Below are 27,274 nucleotides of genomic sequence, written 5' to 3'. Positions count from 1 at the left end.
CCATTAATAGATCTGTTTCACATATATGGAGGAGGAGCAAGGACTTGGAAGCCTGAAGTGCTAGTGGTAGCAAGTCACTTTCTATTGGGCGTTCCATTCCCTGCAGTGTAGAAAAATGCTGAAGTAAGCAAAAGTCCTTTTTTAATGGTTGAAAATAGCAGTGAAATGTTTCTGTTAAATGCAGAGTATACCAATTAAAATGGTAACTACATTTGATCAAACTTGATTACATTTCTTTCTGATAGTTATTTTAGGCAGGCTGAGACCTATAGTATGACTGACTTCCATTAATACAGGTGCTGAACTGGAAATTGAGCCCTGGAATTTTTGGAATCTTCAAATGTGGGAGGCAAAATTTCTAGAGAAATTGTAGCATCACTACCACTGGCCCTTCTATTGTAAAGCTTTAAACTAGGTTTTCTCAAGCCTATATATTTTTTATTTTTGTTTTTGGGAGTTGGTATTGACCTCAAGTCAAAGTCAGTGTGAACCTAGAGGGATAGGAAAGATAAATATTAATCTGCAGCATTAACGAACCAGATATTATTACTGGTAGAAAACTTTCAATATAAATGGCTTATGTTTGTGCTCTTACAATGTGTATTTAACTAGCTTGTACCAAGTCAGATTTTGGATAGCTGCCTCTAAATACTTCTAGAGTAGTCAATCATCCAAATCTGATGCTGCATTTGGCATTGAAGGGATCTGAATTTTCATTATTGGCTGGCTTTTACTGACTTTCCCTCAGATCATTGGCATCAAATGCCCTTGTAATGTGTCATGCTGACTTTAAGCTGAAATAAGTCCTTTTCATGAAATACTATAAGATGGTCATGTGGTGACACTGCTACTTCAGCTATCCCAGTTGTACAGTAGTGTCCACCTCCAGTCTTCAACTCCAGCTGTGATCCTACTGGTCTTACTACTTGACCTTTCACAATCAAGCAACACAACACTGTTCAGTTTCACTTTAAAATCAGTAACCAAGCCTGCATAGCACAGAATTGGGCTTCATGTTTTCTCTGCATAGTAGATTAAAAAATGGGGGTTAAATGTTGGGGGTTGCACTTGCTTCCTTTCAAGTTAGATGGAAATCTGTTGTTGACTAATAGTATGCAGTGAGGTAGCTGTGTTGGTCCCAAGATATTAGGGGATCTTCAGAACAGCTCTGTGGAAGCTTGAAAGCTTGTGTCTCACCAGTATAAGTTGGTCCAGTGAAAGATATTACCTCACCCATCTTGTATCTCCAATTGACCCAATAGTGGTTCTTAACTCAGATTTTTTTAAATTGAGTTATTTAAAGCTGAGACAACTTAAATTCTTAGACTAAAAGCACCAGGTTGAAATGAGAACATTGCAGACACATACATGGGGTAAGGACAAAACTGCTACCATACAAACTTTTCAGAGCTTGCAGTTGTGGTTTATCTGTAGCCTTTCATCACTTACGTAAGTAGGAAGGATACTCGATCCAAACATCTATTGTGTATAAATGTGTGAATACTGCTGTGATTTTTTTGACTTGTCCCCTCTTTGCATTGTTCTTGTATAAAACATCCAAAAGAACATAAAGCACAGTGAAGTTGTTTTTTCTCAGTTGCTTATTTTATGTACTGAACTAAGATTCAACTTGTATCAAATTAACCAAATAAAATAAAGTTTATTAAAATGAATTTCATTCAGATACATTATCCTATTAACTATAGTAGAGTTTAGATCCTCTAAGTTATTACCCTTGATAGGGGATATCTAAACTAATCTTATTTAGGTAATTTGGGAATAATATATAGAGGTTGCAGCTACTAGCCATCTGATAAACTTAATGCTTTGCAACTCTCAGAAGCACTAGTATGGGGACTACATAATTCATGAGTTAGTGTGCAATGCATAGTTTGTCCGGGTGAATTGTGAAATTGGATAGGGGTTAAAACCAACAGGTGAGAACTTGTGCTATTGCAAGTTTAATTCCTTATCATTGTAATCTAAACTGTAAACACTGTATTTTTAAATACCATTATTGGGGTATCTTTGAATTACAAAACTGTTACAACACACAGCAATTGGTAGTGCACACACTTCAGTGGGACCATAACTTGTCATGAACAATCTTTCTGACTTCAAAGGGAATAATCACGTCTGCAGCAATGGTAGCTAAAACAGTTTGTATTTAAAACCTTTCCTACAGGCAAATCTGTCACTTAAATGTGTTTCAGTGGTGGTAATGAAAAGGTATTTAGACTTTCAATACATAGACCATAATGTTAAAAAATAGGAGCCCAACTTTCAGGATCAGATGGGATTTTTCAAGTCACCTAAGTGACTTAAGAGTGCAAGTCCCCTTGCCTTCAAACAGTGAACTCTGGAGTATAGCCCCCTCAGTGTTTTTTCTTTTATTTGTGGAAACTCAATACTTTAGAAGGTGGCTTTGCTATCTAAGTAATGTGGACTCCATGTTTCATAGGTGTTTGTGGTGATCTCATAATAAGGGTATTGAGGCCCTGGAATCATCTTCAGGCATACATGAGTATTAAGTGTGAAACTGCTTAGAAAAACTTCTCTAAAATCTGAAACTATAACTAGGAGACTAAAATGTTTTGTCCTTTCCACTTTACAGTCTTAATTGCTAAAAAATTAATACCAACTTCATCTGATTTAATGCAAGCCTTTAATAGAAAATCATGACTTTTCAATTTGACTTTTATCCACCCTAGTTTATCATGGTCTCATGCTTATTGGGAGCACCTGCAGTTCTAGTTGTAACAGGGACATTTCAGATGTCCTGATGTGCATAGATTTGGTGAAGAAACAGCTTATCTTTTAAACCTAATACCTTTCTTTAGAGGTTATTGAGGCTACTGCAATGACTTACAGTGCACTACCTACCCTAAGTAGCAGTGTTGAAGTATTGCATTTTTCTCTTGGAGCAAACCATATATAGGCAATGGACTGTTTCAGGGGTATCTGTAGGACCTCTAATCTAGAACAGTAAACTGTTTTGTATTTGGATTCTGGAGATCTTGCATTAAAGATACTTGGGAGAGCACCACCAGTCGTTCTGCATCTGCCATTATTTCCCCTATATTTGATTTTTGGTAATTGAGTTTATCCTAATTTCAGGTGTCCTTCTTCCAAATCTTAGGAACTGAGATGGGTTGGCAGTACTACTCCCCTGAAGTCTATTCAACATGGTTTTCTTAAATGCTAGTTTGTCTCCTTGTGTTACAATACAAAAGGAGAGGCTGTCAGTAATAACTAATGAAACTAATAGCTAAAACCTCATGCTGGAGAACAAAACACAGTACTTGAAGACCATTTTAATTAAGAGTTCTGATGGGTCGTGAGTGAGCTTTGGGGTTTCAGTGAAGTTATTGCCTCTATGTTGTCTTAATACCAAAAACATCATGGAATTTTGTTTTAGGTATTTTAAAAGCAGCCTGTTGTGATAAAGAATGGCAAGTAATTAGGATATGACTTAGTTACTGTCTTGGATCAAATGACTTACTTAGTGTACACAGGGTATTTAGTGTACTTCAGCCATAGAATACATTACTTGCCCTGCCTTAACCCGTGATTCATCATTCGTTGTGACTCCTTGGTTCCTTCCAACTTTGCCTGTACTAGGAAAATCTACAGAGCTCCTAGCTGTTCTAGAATGGGTGGGATCAGTAGTGTGAACAAAGCTCCTGCAGGTGGACTTTCTACTGCTGTTCTAAATAGTCTTGCTTTCCAGAAGTTTTAATTAAATAGTTTAAAAAAATCTGGCTGCCACAACCTTATTTAACTTTGGATTCCTACTAGTGTTTCTACATGTCTCTTATGACAGCCTTGGGTCTAAGGAATTATTTGCTTACATATAGTCAGCTGTTATGGGAGAAATTTGTTCTAGGGATTCTGATAATATGGAGAGGTAGATTTGCATACCACCATGCAGATTACCTGCTTGATATGTTACGGGGCCATCCATTATTAGCATTGCTACTAACTTAACAAGAATCTCTGATTTCTGGAAGTTGTTGTTTTGGCATAGTATGGGAGTCTATGATCGTCTTAGGAGTTAGTGTCATTTAATGCAAGATAGTAACCCACTTCCTTAGCCAATAAGGAATATCTTTCTCTTGTATTGGAGAAATATATCAACTCAAACACTTCTGAACATAGTACTAATTTTATTTCCAGTTGGGGTGCGTACTTGGGTCCTGTATAATAGGTAGTATAGATCTACAGGACTCAAAATCAGGAAAAATCAGCAAAGCATTCCCTGGTGAATAGAGAAAACAGGAGTTGTAAAACCAACAGTTTCTACCATTTTTAATCTTTCATTCCAAAAGAATGGTAAGTCCTTGTGGTTGCAAAGAGGACACTCTAAATAAAGCTGCTCTGGTGCCTTGAGTAAGTAGGTAGCACTTGCATTACTCATAGGTTTGCTAGTAGCTAGTAGCAGCTGCAATCAGTCTGAAACAAGACCAGTCAGTTTCACTGCAGTTGCTCAACTCTCTAAGCAGCAGAGGCAAGTAATTGGGTCCTTCTTGGTGGAAGGGCCCAAAAAATTAGCAGTAGTGGTCTTCCCTGCTCAAAAAGACCCCAAAACTGCAGAGTAGGAAGGAGGCTCTGGACATACAGAAGAAACCAACCTTCCCATAAATTGATGTGGAACATCTTATCCAGAGGTTGGTTCAAAACTTGAACCCCAAATAGGGTCCTGGGACAGCTATCTGGTAGCAGTCACAGCATCTCTTCTGCAGTTAGAAAATAGATGAACTAGAAACAGGTCTGTGATCAACCATATTTCTGTGTACTGCTTTTTTGTTGTGTGCGCACTTGATTTGTGCAGGGAGAATAAAACCTTACAGTAAATAGGCTTAGTTTTGCTAATTCAAATCTAAGTTGCTTTGTTGTCCTAGATGCAGCTTCACTCTGAGAAACTACATATACAAACTGCTATTGATTGGTGGGTGTTGGGCTACATTTTAATTTGTGCATTATTAATGATGGTGCCTCTCACTGTCTAGAAAGAAATGAACTCGAGGGACACTCATAAAAAACCTCTTTTTAAAAAAAAAAAATTTAAAACTCAAAGCCAATACACTTGTTCCCATTAAATTGAACAAATATTGGGCTCTAAAAGTATGCTGACCCTCCAAGCATAAGTATACATTCATGATGACGTAGTAGTGTGGAGGTTGCTCAGACCAAGGAGGCTTGAGAGCCCAAAGTGTATTGTCCATACTGGTATCTTTAGCACACTAACTGGAGCTGAGCAAGCAAGTCTGTCTACCTAGCTGGGGGCAAGCCTCCCAACCTGCAATGTAGATATATCCTAAAGCAAGAGTGGTCAATAGGTGGCCCATGGGCCAAATCTGGACTACCAGATGCTTTTGAACAGATTCTTAAAATCGTTTTACTTATTGGTTTTTTATTTTCTCGGAATTCTGGACCTTGATTATACCTTGACCAAGAAGCTTGGACCTTGAGGGAAAAAATAAACTATCCCTGCCCTAAAGAAACAGGGCCTTTTATATCATTAATGTTCATGATGCAACGTTAGTTACTGCTGCTTTTGCATTTGAAATTTGGACTTACCTGGTGTACCTCTCATCATGTAAAACTCCATGACTGTCTTGAGTTAGTAGGTTTGTGACTTCGCAAGTAAAAAAGGAGAATGACTCTTTAATGCTGATGCCGGAAAACTTGGGAGGTGGTCTGGAACTGAAAGGCAAGGGGGACTGAGTATACTATCAGACTAATTCTATTCTCCATTTTTTTCTTAGAGCTAGTTTAATACTACATGTTTGTAAGCTTTTTTGAGACTAAGTAGATCTTGAATTTCTAACTGACATTTTTGTAAGATTAAAAAATGCAGTCCTTTATACACTACAATGGTATCAAGGACAGGAATACTCTATTTTCCCTGTAAGCAATTACTGTCCTCTCACACGGATGTTGAACAAGCCCAGCGGAGGGCAGGCAGGCTTAGAGGTTTCAAGGTGTGGATACTGGTAAAACTGATTGATCCTTTCACTGCTCAGACTGAGACAAAGTCATCAGGGAAAGTCATTCAGTTTCGTTTACTAAATGTTAATCACAGGCTTTTTTCCAAAAAGCCTTTGAATCGATGTCCTGTAACTCCTGATGGCACACACATCTTGGTGGAAAACCAACATAGATGTTAAGTACAGAACATTGCACCTGGAAGAACTAGAGCTTGTGAATATTCAGCACTGGGAATCCAATAAGATTAGAGCTATTAAAGAGCTTGACTGTATGCTAGTGTTAAACTTTAACATGATATTCACTAGCTATTAGTAGGCAATGTCTCAAGTTTGTATTAATGCTAAGACTTTCTACATACCACTGAGTTTCATTTGCCATGAAACAGTAGTGTTACTAGCTGTCTAGTCCAGTGGCATCTGATATGCGTAGGCACAAAGTTTGATGTGGCTGGTGGGAGTATCTGCTGTCCAGACAGGATCCATAGCAGCCCTGACTCTGGCCTTGAACCTTTTCATAAAGCTACAGAAGTAAAGTTTGTTTTAAGTAGCGATCAGGCTTCTCACACAGATAAGTGACAACCAGTTCAATTCCTTTCCTGAAATTCTTTCCATCTTTAGCTGCTATAATTGTTAACTTAAAGTTAGATATAACTTTTTGTGTGTGTTCTTGATGTAGGCTGGCAACTTGTAGGATTGATTCACTGGTCACTAAAATACCCCAGGGGAAGTAACCAGGAATAACTGTTACTGGTGGAAACATTCATAACAGATGGAAGCTTTCAGCTTCATTTGTGGTGATCCTCTACTGCATAGAAGCGAATACTATCATCTAAATTTTACATACCAGTTAGGATTGCTATAAAATATTTTCTTAATTGGATATATAAAGAATGTGTTCCAAGCCAGTTTGAGCTAGTTACTATACAAGTGGATATGCTGGTCCCATATGGCTGAAACTTAGAAGCAAGGACTATTTAACAGCAATGTGTTTGTGTGTAGAGTTGTATTAAGGACTATTAAGAGTGGAGGAAGCCGTTTCAACAATGGAGGTTATCTTGTAGAGCAATCAAAATAGAGCAAAAACAGTTTAGAATAATTGAGTAGCTGGCAAGGATTCTTATGTCCCAGTTTTCTAAAACTGGGACATATTTTCTAAAATAGAGAAGACTTAAACCTCTGCCTAGACTGTAGGGTGGATATAGTTAAAACAAACATTTAACTGTTCAAACTTTAGGTATGATCTTCCTTACCTCAACACTCAAATTGTCACTATTGTTGCTAGTTCAAATTCTCTAAATGCAGTAACTTTCAGTGTCCTGTTGAGATGGACAAAGGCCTAAAAGAGAGTATTTAGGCATTGCTGCTACACTCAGCATTGCAATGTGTAACTGATTTGGGAGCTTAAACCTTCTTCAAGGATTTAGGCTCTCAAATCAGTTGGGTGTTGCAGTGCTGAGTGCAGCAATGTCTAAATACCTTTTTAAAATCTGGGTCAAATTGCCTGGCTTCACTTGTGACAAAACAATCAAGGGGATATTGTACAAAAAGATTTCAAAATTACCACTAGTTTTTTTTGTATCTAGAATGTTAGTATGTAAACTTCCGTCAGTCACCTTTCATTAATAATTGGCACTTTGCTTTAATTCAGCTGCTGTGTTGTCTTAACACTGACCACAGGGACTATTTTTTTTAAAAAAGGCAGAGCAAAAAAGAGGCTTCATTGTGCTAGACACACTGCAAACTGCCACAGTTTAATCTAAATGGATCAGACAGAGGTTAGGGGAGAACATAGATCGTTCGTTGTTGGCTTATTTTAACGGTTTGTCTAAATGAAATATTATTTCTGTTCCATGTCTACACATTTCAGATTTGCAATGGGAAAGGTTAATCCATTCTGATTTTTAGAAGATGGGCTTCTAGTTCAAAACTTTTTTGCTTATTGGCAATATACTATTGCTCAGACAAACTTTTAAGGCCTCTTCTATACTAAAAAGCAAAACCATGTTTCTGCAACTAGTTCAGGACACTGATTTGGTAATTTAATAATCACTCTTCATGCAGCAGTGTTCTGACACTACAATGTAGTAACATCAAAGGCTAATACCTCCCTATTCCATTTCCACAAGGATAACTCAAATGGGCTGTGCCCTTAGGTGGCCTCTTCATCTGACCATGCTGTTTAGTGTTTGTAGGTGTACATTGAGGAGGAAAGATGGGCCAGATATCTCTCACAAAGTAACTTAAAGATCTTGGGTAGAACATCTGGCTCCTGGCATATTTAGAAAATTAGTCTTAAAACATCAAATAAGATCTAGCTAAACTTTAGAAGTGATCAGCAAAATACATACCAGTTTGTACTAATTTAATTATACTATACATTTATCTAGGCTTATGCAAGCTAAAATTCTAGCATGCTTGAGCATGCATTCTACATTGCAGTCCCCTATGTTTTGCTTTTCTGAACCTCTTAACTCCTTAGCTCAGTGAAATTGTAGGGACTTATTCCCCGGTGGGCAAAGACTTCAAGGTAGTAAGCTTGCCAGATACATCAATAAAACAGGCCCAACATGCTGCAGCTGCTGACCACTATTGTTCTGGACTGGTTAAATATCTCTGCCAGTAGCTTTTCAGAATCCTGAACATGTTTCCTGATTCTATTTACTTGTATATCAGAGGTCCAAGTCAAACCATCTACTATGAATATATTTTGCTAGGCTTGTCAATTTTCCCGTTACATTTTTAACATCTAGCTTCTCATATTTCTGAAGTTTCAACACTAAATTTGATTAGATGGAAAATGACTCTTGCCTGAGTGACTAGCCCAGCTTAACTTGTATTTTAGTTTCTATTCTTGTCTTTTGGAAATGACAGACTGAACACATACCAAAATGCTAACATCAGAACAGTGGATTTCCTCTAACATAGAAGCTTTACTTCAGCTGGGGGAATCTGGCAGAGGCTGTGTAGCTCCCTTTCTCTAGGAGCTTTCTTGCATGCACTTGAAGGAACTTCAGTTTTATTCAGTCTTTAAAATGTGAGCAACAGTTAGATACTATATCTTCTCACCAAATGCAGAACAAGGGCTTCATCTGTAACAGCTGAGTAGAGGAAAGCAAAATGCATGGTGATCTAGTGCTCATCTCCTGTAGGCGTAAATAGACTGAACACTGTCCTTAGTAGTAAAGAAGAATTTAAAGCAAAATGCTTTAAAGAGTAAATCCTAAACAAGTCAATTTGTATCAGTGTTATAGGGCAGAATTCCAGGAACTAGTGGAGTTCTGAATAATTTGGGAGTAGTATAGAATACCATTTATGGTTCCTGTGAATCGTTAAGTTCCCCCCAATATTGGTGCCATGTTCAGTTTAATCATTTTTTTGGTAACCAGCTGCTTGTAAAGGAAGGATAGGATTATTTAGAAGAGCAAATCTACAAGTTTTTACTAGTATAAAAGGCGATTACAAAGTAAAGTGATTGAAACACTAACATGGAACAGCAGTAAACATGCTTTCCTCCACTTATATGCTGTAAAAACTGGCATGGTGGGGTTAACGTTTTAACCTGAATTTAAGGGGAAAAGGTCTGGCTATGCTTAGTCTTTCACTATTAGACTGTGGTGCAAATTGAAGTGTGAAAGGATCCCTTTGATAGAAATGACAGCCCTATCTCTTGTGGCAAACTGGAGAAGTGTTCTTAGCTTTACCCATATGAATAAGCTTGGAAAAACAGTTAAGTGATTTGACAGCCAAATGTTGGTTGTTTCACACTTCATAAATAGATTACAGTAGCTTCCCCACTTGACAGGCTGCAATTATCCCCTTTTCCCTCCAGTTTAGAGAGGTGGAAGCAGGTTTAAGGTAAGCATGTTTACCATGCCAGACTCAAATGGTGAAGACTTCAGCTGCTGCATGTCTAGTTCATCTTCGCTCAACACTCTGGGAATAAACACTGGGAATAAATGGACTCAATGTTTCAGGCCATTAGAATTTTGGGGTCTAGCTCAAGAACTTTCTTGACCACCTTCAGAATGTGGATTTAAACCTTACTTGCATGAAAAATTAAATGCTGAAGAATCATCTATGGAAGTTTTTTCTGGTTGTCTATCAACTTGTTTTTACAGCAGACTGAACTGAAGTGGGGGTAGGCAGCAGGAGCAGATGAAATCATAAATTTGTGTGCTACTCCGGTGGCACAAAGCAGACTCAGAATGGTTTAAATTATCAGTTGAGGATTCTGGAGTGGGGAAATTTCTGGGTGGCCTAAGGATGCAGTAATGGCTTCTCTCCACTCCGAGAGGGGGAGAGAGAGCGCGCGTGCTGGGGAGGGGATGGGGCAATGGCCAGTGAGCCACCATTACCTGGCATAATGATGACTTGTAGCTGGTGTAGGCATTTTGCCAGGTCTACGGTCTCACCGAGGTCAAGGCTCACCTAGTGGCTCTAGGTTCAGAGCTGCAAAGGTGTCCAGGTATTGCCCTCCCAATAGCTGTGTGGGGTTTATATGGTTGTAGTTTATAGCTAAGGAATAGAGAAATGCAGAAAATGGTTCCAATGCTGTCCTCCATGCTTTTCTTGCATTTTTAAGAAAGCAAATGTTCTGAGATTGCCAGCAGAAGCCTGGATGTAGTCCCTAATATTACTGTTCCTAGATATGAGAGGGATTGATAGAGTAATTGGGTGCATTGACTCAGTCTCCTAAACTGTAGACTGAGATACAACACTAACATCCTAGGCTGATCCTGTAACTTGAACTCCTTTCTCTTACTAGAAACTAACTAAAGTTAGCAAGTTTGTAATTTTTGATTTGTGGCTTTCTGTTCAAGGTCTCTGAAGTCCTGCAGGCTACAGTTCTGGGAGCCCAGCAAGGAACATGGCAACCCAAGGTATATCTAACACATTACACTCAGACTGAACTTTGCTTGGCTCTGACAAACACTAGGCTCTCAACTCTTTAGTTCTTGTTCTTCCCATTTAATCACTCTGGGACTGTCTAACTTCCAACCACTGCTAAATATTTAGTGCATAGAAAATTGCTCTTTAGGAAGAGCATAAACCTGGAATCACGTGCTTGCAATAGCAAACTTGCTTCTTAGTCTGAGAAATGCCAGCAAGGTCCCTTCCCCAAAATGCTTGACTGGTGAATGAATCATACATGTCCTGGATGCAGCACCCAGAGTTCTACTACTTGGAGACTAAAGCCTTGGGTTAGCATGTGTCTGCTTAATATTCTACTTGGGTCTCCTGGTAATTGAACTGGCAAAGTTAAAATCAAGTCTGAACTCAAGTTGTTACAATCTATGCTGCATCTTCTTGAGACTAAAATTTGCCTAATGTGTCTGTGATCCATCTGTGCCTAGGGTAGCCCACCTGAAAATGCCAGGGTCAAGGCAGGCAGCAAAAGGGAGAGCAGATTCTCCCAAACTGGTGGCCAAGGTAGTTGGATTCACCAAATTATAACAAATAGAGCTCCCAATTTCCCACACTGGTCATCAAGACTCCCCCCAAAAATACACAGCCGTCTGTATTGCATGTCTCTGGCTCCCAGTCAGCAACTAGGTTCAGTAAAGAGAGAAGTTGTTAAACTCTGTTCCCTCTACCAAAATGATCTTATCCCCAAAGGGTCAGCCACATTACCAGATAAGTTTGGTTCTTACCCAAATTACCACGCTGCCGGCCAATCCTTTAGTAAGTAAAACTAAAGGTTTATTATAAAAGGAAAGAAACAAGATGAGATGTCAAAACAGATACATACAAATGACTTCAAAGTCCATATATAAAAATAATCAGATTCTTAGCAGTATTGGTGTTTGCAGGCTTATATAGTTCCTCTGGAGTACATCCAGTACCTGGATGGGTCAATCCTTTTTTCACAGCTTCAGATTTAGTGGTTGATCCAGAGGTGGAAAGCAGGAATACAAGATGGAGATGGCAGGCCAAAAAAATGCAGCTGCACCATGTAGCTTGTTTCAAACACATGCTCCTGGCACATGGGGTGGGGGAAAAGCCCTTCCAGTTCACCCCCTTCCTGATCAGGGGCATATCCTGATGACTCATAGGCACAGCCCTGATTTATCTCCCTAGGCTCATTGTATAGGTGATGGCCTTTGAGCCATCAATGCTGACATTAATCTGCCTGGGGGTTGTAACCCAGTAGCACAGCAGAAGTTTTTTGGATAAAGATAATCACATGACTTGCAGTACTAAGATGATACATACACACAAATAATATTATCATACTTAGCCAATTATCTTTCTAATGGTACCTGACATGGCATATCTTGTAAGAATCATTGCAATTTTGTCATATTGCTATTAAATATTATAAATGGTCACCCAAAATCCAGACCGCATCAGTCTACATTTTTGTCCAATGCTGATTTCTTGCAGCTGACTTGATGGAGTTGGATATGGCAATGGAGCCAGATAGAAAAGCAGCAGTCAGCCACTGGCAGCAACAATCCTATCTTGACTCTGGTATCCACTCTGGTGCCACAACAACAGCTCCCTCTCTGAGTGGCAAGGGGAACCCTGAAGAGGAAGATGTTGACACCACCCAAGTTTTGTATGAATGGGAGCAGGGGTTCTCTCAGTCCTTTACCCAGGAACAAGTAGCTGGTAAGGAAAATCTGCATTCTACTATGTTAGCTTATTTAAATGACTTGTAAACCAAACACTTATCTAATAAAGTCAGGATTGCTTAATTCTACAAATTTAATACTAAACTGACTAATTGGTGTCCCTTTTCTTGTTAGAGTTCCTAAACTTTCTATGCTAGTTATCTGTCTAGTCTTAAGCAAAGACTATGCAGTTAACTCTTACCTCTGTTTCAGACATCGATGGACAGTATGCAATGACTAGAGCACAGAGAGTGCGTGCAGCTATGTTCCCTGAAACACTGGATGAAGGCATGCAGATCCCTTCTACGCAGTTCGATGCTGCTCATCCAACTAATGTGCAGCGCTTGGCTGAGCCATCCCAGATGTTAAAACATGCTGTTGTTAACTTGATAAATTATCAAGATGATGCAGAACTTGCAACTCGTGCCATCCCAGAACTGACCAAATTGTTGAATGATGAGGACCAGGTATACAAGTATTCTCTATCTTAATGTAGCCAATTTGCATGGTGTCCTTAAAATGACTAGCTAAAACTAAGATTGCTTCATACAGGTGGTGGTGAACAAGGCTGCAGTTATGGTTCATCAGTTGTCCAAAAAGGAAGCTTCCCGCCATGCTATCATGCGTTCTCCTCAAATGGTATCTGCTATTGTGCGTACCATGCAAAACACAAATGATGTGGAAACAGCCCGTTGCACTGCAGGTACACTACACAACCTCTCGCATCACCGTGAAGGATTGTTGGCTATCTTCAAATCGGGAGGCATTCCTGCTCTGGTTAAAATGCTTGGGTATGTGGACTACCATTGCAACACTTACCTGTATTTAATACTGGCAGATGTAAGTGCTTACTACTCTGGTTTTGTTTTTATTTTTTTAGTTCCCCGGTGGACTCTGTGCTGTTCTATGCTATAACTACTCTGCACAACCTCCTGTTGCATCAGGAAGGTGCCAAAATGGCTGTCCGTCTAGCTGGTGGGCTGCAGAAAATGGTTGCCTTGCTCAACAAGACAAATGTTAAATTCTTGGCCATCACAACAGATTGCCTTCAGATTTTAGCTTATGGCAATCAAGAAAGCAAGGTAAATGAAATGCATCCAACTTTTTCATGGGTAGATTCACTAGAAGTGTCAGTCTTTGGGCATTCAAACAGACATGACACTAGAGTGTCCCCTATATGTGAGAAGAGGACACTGACAAGTATCCTCCAAATGGATAATCAAGTCTAGAGGTGAAAAGACAGGTTAGGTAACAATGAGATGATCTTACTTCAGCAAGGGTGCCAAACACTGTCACCTAGACTGTAAGAAACACTCATTTGAGGCCATTGAAAAGCCACTATGGCTGTCACTAGCTCAAATCCATCCAGGTTATCGCCTATGCATGTGGATGCTGAATGACAATGGAAAGAAGGTTTCTCTAACTTTCACCTTAAGCTCTGAATACAACTTCCTTTTGCAGTTGATTATCCTGGCCAGTGGTGGACCCCAGGCACTAGTAAATATAATGAGAACCTACACATATGAGAAACTACTGTGGACCACCAGTAGAGTGCTGAAGGTGCTCTCAGTCTGCTCTAGTAACAAACCTGCTATTGTTGAAGCTGGTAAGTGTTCAGATTAGCTGTACCCATGCTAACAGCTCTGTGCTATATTGTACTCTTAGTACCAATACATGCCACTCCACAAGGACATTAATTGATCTTAGGGAAAGTTTTTTTTAACAAATATGTAAATACCTCTTCTTGGAAATCAGTATCTTAGTTTGGAGATGTAGCTTTTGTCAGAGCAACTCAATGTAATTTAATACTAGTAAAACTACTGTATAGCTCTGATTTTTTCCCCCAGTCACAACGCAAGTGTCATACACTAAATGACAGAGCAGTCATAGTATATAATTTTGGCAGATGAATTAACTTTTAAAATGGCTGACGCATGGTTGTTTATAGACACTGTTTAATGAGATTTAAGATTTGTGGCAAACTCTTCACTGTTGCAACAGGAATCTGACTCCTCAGACTTTATTATGACTGAAGTTTAGGGATCTTGCAAAGTACTGAGCGTCTTCAGTTACCTTCAAAACCAAATGAATTAAGAGGTGTTTTCCATCTCATGAAGGCACTCAACCCTTTGCAAGTTCAGGATCAACATAACTATTGCCTCACAAAGGTTGTGGGCTTAACACTGAAGCATCAAAACTTGTATCTGTTCTAGGTGGGATGCAGGCTTTGGGACTCCATCTTACAGATCCAAGCCAACGTCTTGTTCAGAATTGTCTTTGGACTCTCAGAAACCTTTCAGATGCTGCAACTAAGCAGGTAAGTGGTTCTGCTGTGGATCAAGAACACAAGCACAACACTAGTTCATTATAAACAAATAATGCTACAACTTTCTTTCCCTCTTTACAGGAAGGCATGGAAGGTCTTCTAGGAACTCTTGTTCAGCTTTTAGGATCAGATGATATCAATGTTGTAACCTGTGCAGCTGGTATTCTTTCTAACCTTACCTGCAACAACTATAAGAACAAGATGATGGTATGCCAAGTTGGTGGTATTGAAGCTCTTGTGCGCACTGTTCTTCGGGCTGGTGACAGGGAAGACATCACAGAACCTGCTATCTGTGCTCTTCGTCACCTCACCAGCAGACATCAGGAAGCTGAGATGGCACAAAATGCAGTACGTCTTCACTATGGACTTCCAGTGGTGGTTAAGCTCTTACACCCACCATCTCACTGGCCGCTGATCAAGGTAAATGCCATATAAATTTAAAATGGCATGTGTTGCATTAATAACATTCCATGTTTAGTGATGTGAACAACATGTTAGTAAAAAGTGCTGTTTGACACTTCGGTTTTGAGATTGCTTTGAATCTTCAAGTTAGACTACTGGAGAATATCTGGGTAACCCATATCTAGGGATGGGTGGGAAGACTAAGCTTGAACAGCTTGAAGCTTGCCCTCACAGGGATATGTATGCTACAGCATTAGAATTAAAGCAAACTGCAGTCAGTTCTTAATCTTTTCCCCTTCCCAATTGCAGGCTACTGTTGGTCTCATCCGCAATCTTGCTCTCTGTCCAGCCAATCATGCCCCCCTACGTGAACAAGGTGCCATTCCAAGGCTAGTTCAGTTGCTGGTTAGAGCACATCAGGATACCCAGCGTCGTACATCTATGGGTGGAACACAACAGCAGTTTGTGGTATGATTTAAGAGATGGTGGCAAAACAAGACACTGTTGCAGGATGTTTCCCTCTCTTAGAAGTCAAGGCATGCTGCTTAGATCTCTAGGCATAGCAGAAAATTAGGTTTTTTGTTTAATATTAAACCACTCTTGCTGTAAATGTTAAGATTTAATTCACTATTCAGTTGGTTTGTAACAAGCACCTCCTTACTACCTGCAGTCCAACTAGCATCTTGCACAAATATCCATGACATTGCATGGATGCACCCCTGTCCAGGCAGTTGAGGATCTCTTCGAGCACTTTTTAATATGGGATCCATGGGAAGTCTGAAAGAGCAAGTTAATTCATTTTCTGAATAAGACTCCTAGTGTGAGGGCATTAGGAGTACAGCTGCACTTCCCCTGATTAAGAAGCAGAAGAGATTGATGTCTAACAAAACAGATGTAGGGACACCACCTGCTACTCAAAGCCAGTGTGTTACCAGAACTACGCACAAACACTATGCAGCACAGAGTGAATCTGAAACTTGGGATAACTCTGTATATCTGTCACTAACTTCAGTGCAGATTAAACACTTCTAGCAGTCAGAATCTCTTGAGTTGCAATGGCTCTGTATTGGCCTCCCCTCTTCCCTTCCCCTCCCCTACTCCCCCAAGGTAGGGGAATTAATGCACTGTCAAGTAGCCTGACAAGGTGTCACCAGTGAACCTGCTGTAACCAGTAGACGGACCACAAACTGCACTGAATGCCCAAGTTAATTCTAACTTGGGGATATAAGTTGTCCTAGCAACTGCCAGTGCAACAAACCTAAACTAAACACTTGCTCAAACTCATTAAGGCCCAGATGCCCTTGTTAGCTAATGACTCTACAACAAACTCAATGTCATACTTTCAAGGTTTTAAATTATTTCCTTATGCAGGAGGGTGTACGTATGGAGGAGATAGTTGAAGGCTGTACTGGAGCCCTTCATATCCTGGCACGAGATGTTCACAATCGAATTGTAATCAGAGGTCTAAACACCATTCCACTGTTTGTGCAGGTAAGTGAGATCTTCTGAAATGCCTGTATTGAAAGTTTGAAGACATGAATTTTTAATGCTAGATCTGATCCATCAATTCTGAATGAGCACAAATCGGTTGTCTGCATGACCAGGGAAATGATCCCAGCTCTCCTGATTGTAACAGGGACCCAGATATATCCTGAGGCCTGCTATTAGGGTGGCAAGGTTGGTTATGTTCTACCAGAATGCTCATTTGTTCTGTTCCCTGGCTCAGACCTCCTTAAAGTGAACTTTGTCTCTGGAACTTGCTCCCTCTTGCAGTCTGCTTAAACCACCTTGCACCTCATCCTTGTCAAGATTCTCAATATTGGTGTTAAGCCAGCTACTTATTGCTGGGGAAAGGATGACTCACCAAATTGGTTAGACCCCCTTGTTTGTGGCACTAACTAGTTACCTTTAGTTCTGTACCTGTCATCAAAATGGCACAATCATCAAAGCCTAAACACTTACGTTGACCTACTTGTATGGTTATAGCTGCTGTATTCTCCCATTGAGAATATCCAGAGAGTAGCTGCAGGAGTACTCTGTGAACTGGCTCAGGATAAGGAGGCAGCTGAAGCCATTGAAGCTGAGGGAGCTACTGCTCCTCTAACAGAACTGCTTCACTCTAGAAATGAAGGTGTTGGTAAGTGACAAAAAATAAGAGCTTAATCAGTGAAATGAGAAGGCCTCTACTAAAATCGATTGCTTCCTTTCAATAGCAACATATGCAGCAGCAGTGTTGTTCAGAATGTCTGAGGACAAACCACAAGATTACAAGAAACGGCTTTCAGTTGAGTTGACAAGCTCTCTATTCAGAACTGAACCAATGGCTTGGAATGAGGTGAGTGTCATTTTGTTCCTATTCCTATAAAAACTTTCACTCCCACAATCTTCCTGATGCCCTGGCAGCTCAGATTTTTCTTCCTTGCATTACTGGGAAGCCTTCCAGTTTGTTCAGGAACAGGCTGCATTTCCCCTGTCTGAGCACAGGCACATACTCCAAGATCATATTTTCTTTCAACAGAAGAAGAAAAAGATCTAACTGTACTGGTGTGACCCTATGTTTTCCCTTTACAAGCTAGAATGGTCACCCTCATGGTCAATTTCTCCTGGAGAGTGACTTGGCCTGATCTCCCTATAAACATGAACTTGACCTCGTTTCGATGGAATTCATTATTGTATCTGTTTCTTTAAGAAACACTAATGAAGCAACTGATGGTTTTGTGCTTCCCTACTTGTACCTTGAAGGGATATTATTATATTGTCAGGTTGGAAGATTGATTTGAAATGCGTCTCTGTATTTTGTGTTTAAAAAAAAAAAAAAAAAAAAATCTTTACCAATTATGCAGTTTCCTTCTTAGTCTATTCTGGATGGCGGTTTAGGTCAAGTAACTTCTTGGCAAAACTGCAAATTACAGCGACTGATCATCATAGGCAACAACTTGACCATGCTGCACAGCAAACTAGATTGTTTTTTACCAACTGTTTAAAATGCCCTGCTTCTAACAAGATTTGGAAAAGTTACCCTTGACTACCAGATCTAAATTTGTGCAGTGTAGCTGTAGTTCTTGTCTTTAAAACTGGTGGCTTTAATTCAGATGGATTATTTGTGTACAATCAAGATGAGTGCATTGTCTCAAAGTATGACATTTCATATAAATAGTGTTACAAATAGGACAGTTTTCACCCACACACATCACATTCTCTATTTTAAAGGGTTTTGGCTGGTGTAGTACTTGCCACTCACTAATTGTTCCGAGCATCTTAAAGCTCCTTATTTTGGAGAAGACCTCCCAATACTGAAGGACCTGATGTCTTCCATCTTCCTGTTTTGGGGTCCTTCATGGCTTTTGCTGCTCTTGAAAGAGCTAGAGCAGGTAGAGCTTTTAAAACAATTCTGCAGAAGCGGTTGTCTGTGGCTAGCACCAGCTAAGATACCAGATCCTCTTCCTGTATGAGCTGTCAGCTTCTGATGGCACAGCAAAGCTCTCACTTGTCAGAGCTTTCTTCTGTACCCCAAAGGCAGGATATGAAAACTTCCTTCACTTAGGAAGGCTCTACAATTTGAGGTGGCACCTTGTTCTGTTTCTTCCTGTTGGCCTCATGAAGATAGTGCTGGATTTTGTTGGGAAAGTCTGTTGCCTTTCTTAGGAGGATGGCATTCTCTGGATACTAACTGCTTCATATCTCTTCCAAGGAAAATACAGTCTCTCTTTAGGCAACATGTGAAAGAAGGGCAGACTGGTCAATGTCTTGCTTCAGTTTGCTATGGCTGCTTAACCCCCTAGGAGTTATCAAATCTTACTGGAGTTTGTTGTTCAACTTCCATGGTTAAGACTTTGAAAACAAGGGAGCTTAACTTTGGGTGCCAAGCTTCCAAAATCTTGGCTGTAGTGCACTGAAGCTGCCTTGACTGTTCAAGGATGGGAGCAAGAGTAGTCCTGAAGAAGCTCTGAAGATTCTCTAGGTGGGACTGCCCAAGACTGGAGCAAAGGGGAGAAAACACTAAACCTGCAGTAAAGGAGATGCTTTGTACTGAGATTGCTTCTTCCTGCTCCCTATTGCTCTCTAAGGAGAGGGGACAAACTTTGACAAGGCTCTTGTGTGATGCTGGTATGGGCCAATCTTCAGTGGGCACTAGAAGATCTTGTTACAGTTTTAGACCACTGAATTATTACTACTTTAAATTAAAATATAACCTTTTCTGTTTGCAGGCTTCCTATATCCAAATAGTATATCAAATCTATAGGTCATCCTTCCCTATTGGGTATTCATAAGCACCAGACAGCTAGTTTTGGCATTTTAAAAAAGTGTTCAGCCTGATCTCTACTTGGGTTGACTTAGCTATGGTGCTATGGGGTGTGAATTTTCCACATGGCTGATCACTGCAGTTATGCCAGCCTAAACCCCCAGTGTAAACACAGCTAGGTTGATCCTTCTGTTGCCCATGGAGATGGAGTTACTACAGCTGGGGAAGAGTCCTTTCTGTTCCTGAAGTGTGCATATATGCTGTTGGGGTTGGTGTGACACCACAGCTATGCCACTGTAACCCCTGTAGTATAGACAGGGCCTTTGGGTGCTCAAATTACAGGGCTTGTAAATATCTTTTCTGGTTCTAAGTAAAGCTATACTGTAAAATTTGTGGTAAGCATAGTGTCTGAAATCCAGTTTACAGTGATACCAAGTTTGTAATAACTGCCTAAATGTGGCACAACTGACATAAAATCCTGTCACTGAAATATATGTAACCTGTTTTGTACTCTCCTTTTCTTATTGATTTCCTCACACCCCACACCTTCTTTAGACTGCAGATCTTGGACTTGATATTGGTGCCCAGGGAGAGCCTCTTGGATACCGTCCAGATGGTATGTATCTTCCATTTCCCTCAATTCCTAGTCAACTTAAGCCTGGCTAAATTGAGTGCCTTTTTAAAAGGAGAACTGCAAGTAATGCAGAACTTTCTAGTTGAGAAAAGTAAAATGCTTCTCAATAATACAAATTGGCATACTGCCCATCTTGAATGGCAAGTAGTAATTAGCGTTGCAACATCCTGTGTCCCATTCAGTTGGCAGTTGTATTACCACTCAAACAGAATATTGGTGGTCCTTGTGCTGGGAAGTCTGTGAGCATCTTTTCTGTGAAGAGTAACAGTGGATATTTCTCAACTTCCCTGTTGGTTCTAAATGTTAATTAAACTGCAGTTTTCCTTTAAAGCAAAGGTTGATGCTTGTGTTCTCCAAATCTGTAGAGACTATTATCATGTCCGTTTAAGATTGTAAGCTATTTTGACTAGCAACATAAGCAAATCTGCAGTTAGCAGGCTTGTTCTCTTGGTGTGTTGGATTTCAGTACTGTTTATGCAGACTAATGGCTTGGCTGGAATTTGCTCATGCTTTTGATTGCATTATGCTTTGGTCTTCAGAGCCACACTGAAAGGCTGTTCTCATTCAGTGGGATAGTTACTAAGATCAGGCAATAAATTGTGCGTTCAACCAAGCTGCACTAGAAGAAACTAGATGGCTACAACTATCTTCTCTTACTGATATTTGCAGCTTTTGATGCATCTAACATCTGTTAACATTCTGCTTTTTTCCCCTCCTCTGCCACCCTTAACTCTTAGATCCTAGCTACCGTTCTTTCCACTCTGGCGGATATGGTCAGGATGCCTTGGGTATGGACCCTATGATGGAGCATGAAATGGGTGGCCACCACCCTGGTGCTGACTACCCAGTTGATGGGCTGCCAGATCTGGGACATGCCCAGGACCTTATGGATGGGCTGCCTCCAGGTGACAGTAATCAGTTGGCCTGGTTCGATACTGACCTGTAAATCATCCTTTAGGTAAGAAGCTCAAACTCAAAACTTGAATAAAACAACCTACCTTCTGAACTGAGGACTTGGTTGGCAGGGAGGGAATGGCTTAAATGGGTCCCACTCACCCAAAGTTCAATATTATGGTAATCCTTGAAGCTCATACTTTCAGTGCACTTGAACTGACTCCTGCTGTGAAGTGTGTGGAAGTGATTAACTTCAGTGTCTTGTGCTCCAGCTTTATGCAATCTTAACATGTGGGCAAATAACTCTACAGCACTGACAGTTCCTTGTTTTTCTTCCTACACAGCTGTATCGTCAGAATGAACTTGCATTGTGATTGGCCTGTAGAGTTGCTGAGAGGGCTCAAGGGGTGGGCTAGTATCTCAGAAAGTGCCTGACACACTAACCAAGCTGAGTTTCCTATGGGAACAATTGAAGTAAACTTTTTGTTCTGGTCCTTTTTGGTCGAGGTGTAATAATACAAATGGATTTTGGGAGTGACTCAAACAAAGAATGCACAAGAGAGAATCACAAGATGGAATTTATCAAACCTTAACCTTGCTTGTTAAATTTTTTTTTCAAATCTCTGTAATGGTACTGACCTTGCTTGCTTTAAAAGTAGACTTTTTTCTTTTTGCTGTAACTGTTAGTTATTTTTTTAAGTATCTTGTAGTGTTAAGTTATAGTGAATATGCTGCAGCGGTTTCTAACTTTTAAGGATCGAGTAATGGTGTAGAACACTAATTCATAATCACTAATTGTATTCTGAATAAAGTGTAACATTGTGTAGCCTTTTTGTATAAAAATAGAGAAATAGAAATGGTCCAATTAGTTTCCTTTTTAATATGCTTAAAATAAGCAGGTGGATCTATTTCATGTTTTTGATCAAAAACTTTATCTGGGATGTGTCTGGGTAGGGGCCAGTAAGAACTGTTTATTTGGAACCTTGTATTGGACAGTTTACCAGTTGCCTTTTATCCCAAAGTTATTGTAGCCTGCTGTGATACAAATGCTTCATGAGCAAAAGCAGTATAAAGATGGTTAAGAATTAAAGTAAACTTTTAATTCACATGGCTGTGTCAGATTATTTCAAATGGGAAATACATAGCTATGTATCTGCTTTGTGGCTTTCTCTACAAAATCAATTCATGCAAAGTACTGAAATTGCTGCATAGTAACGGAAGCAAGGCACAAATCAAACTAACAGAACTAAACTGCAGTCAAAAACAAAGCAACTTCAGTAGTCTGCTCAGTTTAGAGTAAACCTGTGCTGCTGACGAAATCACTGATTTTTAGTTTGCGTAGAGTATACTACTACTATTTCCAGCAAGCCCTGTGGGTTTCCACTCACCACTCCTGACTTCATTTCACTTAAAAGAACTCTAGAGCATGCTGAATGCTCTGTGTGTCATCTAAATTTCTGTCTGCTTCAGCATGTAGCTGCAGCATGATGATTTTGTTAAAGATTTAAGAACTTTTTTCCTTTAGTAAAAATTTATTTATGCTGTTTGAGAAAGTGAGGTAAGTTTAAAAAAAAAAAAAAAAATCATCCCTTTTGGAAATATTTTCATAAGCGTAGGGTAAAGCCATGAACCAGCTCTGTTATGGCCTTTGCTAGCAGGCCTGCTCTTACAATGAGAGCTACCTCTCTCTTCTGTAGCATTAGTTTATAGGAAGGTACACCTGTTTCATTTCTCCCTCCCCCCCCTATGGAGTCAGCAAAAGCAGCTCACCTACTCACTACTCCTAGCTTTCCCTAGCCTGAGCATGAGGTCAGATCTTACTCTAGTACCCTGTTCATATACCACCCATTTGTTTAACAATATTACTGTTCACTAAGCCTGTGCATCCTACCTACAAGTGAGTTAGGGGTAAACTACTGAATGCTCTCCTCCTCTTCCTTCACCCCATCCCTTTTAATTAAAAAAAAAAAAAAAAAAAAAAAGAGCAAGGGTAAGATGTGAGCCAACATTTGCCAAGGCCCAAGCCAGCGTGAGTAGACCTCTGCAGTTAATTGTTAGCCACTACAAGCAAAACTCTCCCACAGCCAGAGAGGGGGACACATCTGCTACTGCAGACTAGTAAATGTAACCTGCTGACAAGGCAGCTAGCAGGCCCATAGCTCAGGTACAAGTCTAAGCTAAGATGTTGACAGAGATGGGGGTTGAAACAGTGCTGTTGACCTAAACTGAGGGAGGGTAAAATGAAATGTGAGAACTTTTTAAAAAACCACTTAATTACATGAGTCAACATTTCAGTTGGACTTACGTTTTACAGGGATAAGCTACTCAGGATATATATGTATTATGTAGAGGATGCATGACAGCTTTTGGTGTGAGTCTAGTTCTTATGGCGTTTGCTAAAAAGCTTGTGCTTTTGACACTGGAAGGCCTTCAATTCCTTGTCAGACAAGATGGCAGCTGTCACCCAGTGGTAGGTTGAGATGTATAATGCATCTACTGTCAGCAGAGGGATGTAGTAGGCAGACCTGCTGCTGGAATGCTGGTGTTAGCTACTTAGGACTATTTCCAGAAATATGAGGTGATGCTTTGAAAAGTGACCTGAGGACAGATGCCTTTTACAAAGATTTTCTCCAGCTGACAGTGCAATTAAAGAGGGAGGATTGCTGGTGCCAGACTTTTAAGCAGGAATAAAACTAGACAATTTACTGAAGCATGTTATCATCTATTACCCTTTTCAGGGCTGTCAGAATCTGCTTCAGTAACAATTTTTCATTGAGTCCCAGGCAGCTGCAGCTACCCTGAGGGGGGGAAGCTAGCAGCTAGGGTGTGCTAAAGGTGCATTTAAAGAAAGTGCTACATTTTAATACTGCATCAGGGCCAACTGCTTAACTATGGAAATACAGACAGGAATCTAACTCATCACCTGTTCCTAATGTACTCCACAAAAGACATCATTCCAGCTCTAAGACTAAAAAAATAGTTAAGAATGTACATGGAAATTAAAGTATCTCAATTATGAGTGGCATAGTGGACTGTCAGTGCAGGATGAAGTTATTCTTCCTTCACCCTACAGAGGCTACTGTTCAACTTGCATCTTATGCAAAACCTTGGCAAAGTTGGAGCATACCTATTGCTTTTCAGTATCTGTTGTGTGGTTATCCATGGAATTAGAGGCAGGTTGAAACTGAAAACTTTTGTTCAAGCTTATACAGCTCTGGCTGTGTGCCAGTCTCAATTCTCAGTATAAAAACAGCACTTCCTCCCAATTAGCATGTTTTTAAAGCAATATAACATTAGGACAACACACTAAAATAATGTAGCAACAGTTTCAGTCTTACCTCGAGTTGCAGGGCAGCTAGTGCAGGCTTCAAGGGTAAAACAAAGCCAGTTGATTATGATATTGGAAAAAGCTAGTTTCTTGTGAGCCATAGCTTGCAATCACAGCCTTGACAACACCACTCCTAAGCAAACTTGAGCCCAGTGCACATTAGTGTAAGGTCTAATCAGAGGACTTGAAAATAACCTTTTTATAGAGAACCTTCTAATCATCTAAAATAGCCTAGGTTAAAAAAAACAAATCTTGTGCAACCGGTTTACTACACTAACCCCAACACAAATGACAACAAAAGGGAAATCAGCATAATGCAGGAGCTGCCCAGTGAAACACAATAGGTAGCTAACAAGTCAGTTTTTCAAATGCTATGTATTTAAATTACAAGTGTTGTGAAAGCCTCCCTGCAAAGACATACCTGTAGTTTAGAACAAGAAGCTGGGATTAAAATATACTTTCCCTAGCTTATCATGGAAAGAATATCCTGCAAGTCACTGAGGGAGACTGGTTCTGAGCAGGGCAGGTGAAGTATTTGGATGGTAGCTTTCTTTAATAGACCAATGAAGAAATCTGGCTAGCTGCTCATTAAACCAGTCAACATGTACCTTTGAAGGACTTCCACTCACTTAAATAGGAACTAGAATAAAAACAAATACAGTGACTTGTTAGGCACTACTCTTAGCTGTCCCTGCCATTGTAAACAAGGTATTTTTAATTTTAAAAAGTGACTTTAATGTGTATGTTGTGATACTTGTTCTGTTAGCACTTCTCTGTCCGCGTCCAACTCTTTAGAGCATTTCAAAGAGCAAGAAACAATAGCAGTATGGGACCTGCTAAAGAAAATAAAAAGTTACTAGAAAGCTACTAGTCTGAATTCGGTAGCTGCCCTACGGCTTCACTTTTGCAGGCACACGTCTCAACAGGCATGTAGCCCTCCTGTAAAATTAGTGCTAAATGTGTAACGTAACAAAAACTGCCATGGCAAAGTCAAAAATTAACATAACTCTGTGGAAGAATTAAGTAAGAGAGTGAGGGACAAAGTTCAAGCACACCTACTATAAAGGTAGCTTGGTCTGTCTCAGTTTGAAATGTTTTCTTTAAAGATACTTTATTTTCCTTATAGTTGGAACAGAACCTAGAACTACTGAACTACATTAAAATAGTTTAAGAACAGTGCCACAAATTGACTTGTGGATAGGGCAATTATTAACTAAAAATCACTGCAGTATGGAAGTGTGAAGTTATTTATTGTACCCTTTAAACCAGAACACTTGCTTTGGTTTTGCAAATTGCTTTTAAACTAGGTGCCAGAAGATTTGGATTATGTTCCTGACTCTATTCCAGACTTTCTGTGGGACATTTGGAAATCACTACTAATTTTCGATCTGTAAATGGGGCTGATACCCAACTCCCTGCTGTGTTTTCAGATTCAGTCATTAACATTTGCAAAGCACTTCAGAAATCTTTACAAGTGCAAAAGCATTCTACAGTTTGTTATAGGTGATGTTTCTCATGAGGATGATCAGCTAACACATTCTATTTCTGATTAAAAAACTTTGCCTGAAACATTTGTATTTTCAAACAGAGTGAAAAATGCATCTCCCCCTGAAAGCAATTGCAACATAAGAAGTGGTATTTTTCAAAACATGTATTCACAAAAAAGTGGTATTCTACAAAACATGGCTGTAGGACATTAAAAAAAACTCAAATCATCTGTTATGCTAATTTAAGCAAGATAACAGACAAATACTCATGTTTTAAAAGCAAGTTTCCCACCTTTTTTCCTATTTCTTAAACAGATAAGAAAGTGAATACATACAATAGTTTTGCTCATCGAATTAGCACTACAACACACATTCATAAAACAAGACTGAGGAATTCACCAGTGCAACTGTCTTGTGCTTTCAGTCAGGACTGTGGAGTGATGATTGAGCTGGTAGCCTTGTTTCTTTTAGTGTCCAACTGTTCTAAGAATTTCAAAAGCCAAGGAAGCAACAGCAATATTGGCATGAGAGCTGGGAAGGAAAAAACAAAGACAGTGACCTTCAAGGTAAAACACATCACCTCAGTTGTGTAGTTCTATACATGAGATTTTCTTGTGCTGGAAAGTGGCTGACTAGAGAATCTACTTTGCATAACTCCTATGTAAACCAATTTTCTGTTAGGCACCAATAGGATAGTATGGATGTTTCAACATGCAGCAAGTCACGTGTATCAGTGCGATCCCTTGAGTTCATGATTGCAGTAACTGCTTGCTTGGTGTTCTGCTAAGTCTCACTCTGAAAAAGGGAAAATGTAATTATTACATTTTCTTTAATAGTTTGGTGGGAAAATGCCAAAACCTTGTTGTCTTTCACATGCGCATTCCTTGTGGGGTAGAGTTGGTCTGTCAGCACATGGAGGCAAATCTACTGACGTATTTTTTTGTTTTGTTTTTAGCCTTCTACAGGAAAGGCAAAATTGTCCTTGCTCTACACAGCCCTGCACTTTTCAGACCCAGTTCACTGCCTCCATAGTGAGTGCATTGGTTTGCTACCATATCTCGTCTGCTCACACTCCTCTCTTGTGTTGGGTTGTTCACCTCATACTTGCCCTGAAAGGGTTAAGGCAGGTTGAGAAGGGGGCTAATTAACCCAACAAGCCACAGCACAGGTGAATCAGGTGGCCAAGTAATCCCCTGACTGAGGGAGGGAGCCCTGCTAAGGAGGAACAAACTAGGCTGGGACTATAAAGGCAGGAAATTGGCAGCAGACGGGGGTGCTAGCACAGTCTGCAGTCACTCCCTAGGAGAAGAGAGGAGTCTTTGGAGGCTAAAAGGACAAGTAGCTCCCAGTTACTTC

General features: G+C 40.0%; 1 protein-coding gene across 2 annotated transcripts in view; it reads left to right on the top strand.

The window, feature by feature from the left end:
* CTNNB1 (catenin beta 1) overlaps positions 1-22,209 on the top strand; it is a 265,015-nt gene extending 242,806 nt beyond the window's left edge. For both annotated transcript variants that reach the window (XM_067561721.1, XM_067561720.1), the window contains 15 exons: positions 10,811-10,870; positions 12,375-12,602; positions 12,818-13,071; positions 13,157-13,395; positions 13,485-13,686; positions 14,066-14,210; positions 14,818-14,921; positions 15,012-15,350; positions 15,642-15,800; positions 16,704-16,823; positions 17,319-17,469; positions 17,546-17,667; positions 20,131-20,191; positions 20,947-21,167; positions 21,448-22,209. In XM_067561721.1, the coding sequence (XP_067417822.1) occupies positions 10,858-10,870; positions 12,375-12,602; positions 12,818-13,071; positions 13,157-13,395; positions 13,485-13,686; positions 14,066-14,210; positions 14,818-14,921; positions 15,012-15,350; positions 15,642-15,800; positions 16,704-16,823; positions 17,319-17,469; positions 17,546-17,667; positions 20,131-20,191; positions 20,947-21,155 (2,346 nt within the window). In that variant the 5' untranslated portion in view covers positions 10,811-10,857 and the 3' untranslated portion in view covers positions 21,156-21,167; positions 21,448-22,209. The remainder of the gene's footprint in view (positions 1-10,810; positions 10,871-12,374; positions 12,603-12,817; positions 13,072-13,156; positions 13,396-13,484; positions 13,687-14,065; positions 14,211-14,817; positions 14,922-15,011; positions 15,351-15,641; positions 15,801-16,703; positions 16,824-17,318; positions 17,470-17,545; positions 17,668-20,130; positions 20,192-20,946; positions 21,168-21,447) is intronic.
* The last annotated feature ends 5,065 nt before the right edge of the window (positions 22,210-27,274 follow it).

This window comes from Emydura macquarii, unplaced genomic scaffold (assembly GCF_026122565.2).
Source record: "Emydura macquarii macquarii isolate MOO-44397 ecotype Brisbane River unplaced genomic scaffold, CSIRO-AGI_Emac_v2 contig_2422, whole genome shotgun sequence".
Lineage (NCBI taxonomy): Eukaryota > Metazoa > Chordata > Testudines > Chelidae > Emydura > Emydura macquarii.
The sequence above is the reverse complement of the archived record's forward strand: the minus strand, read 5'-3'. Positions and strand labels throughout refer to the sequence as shown.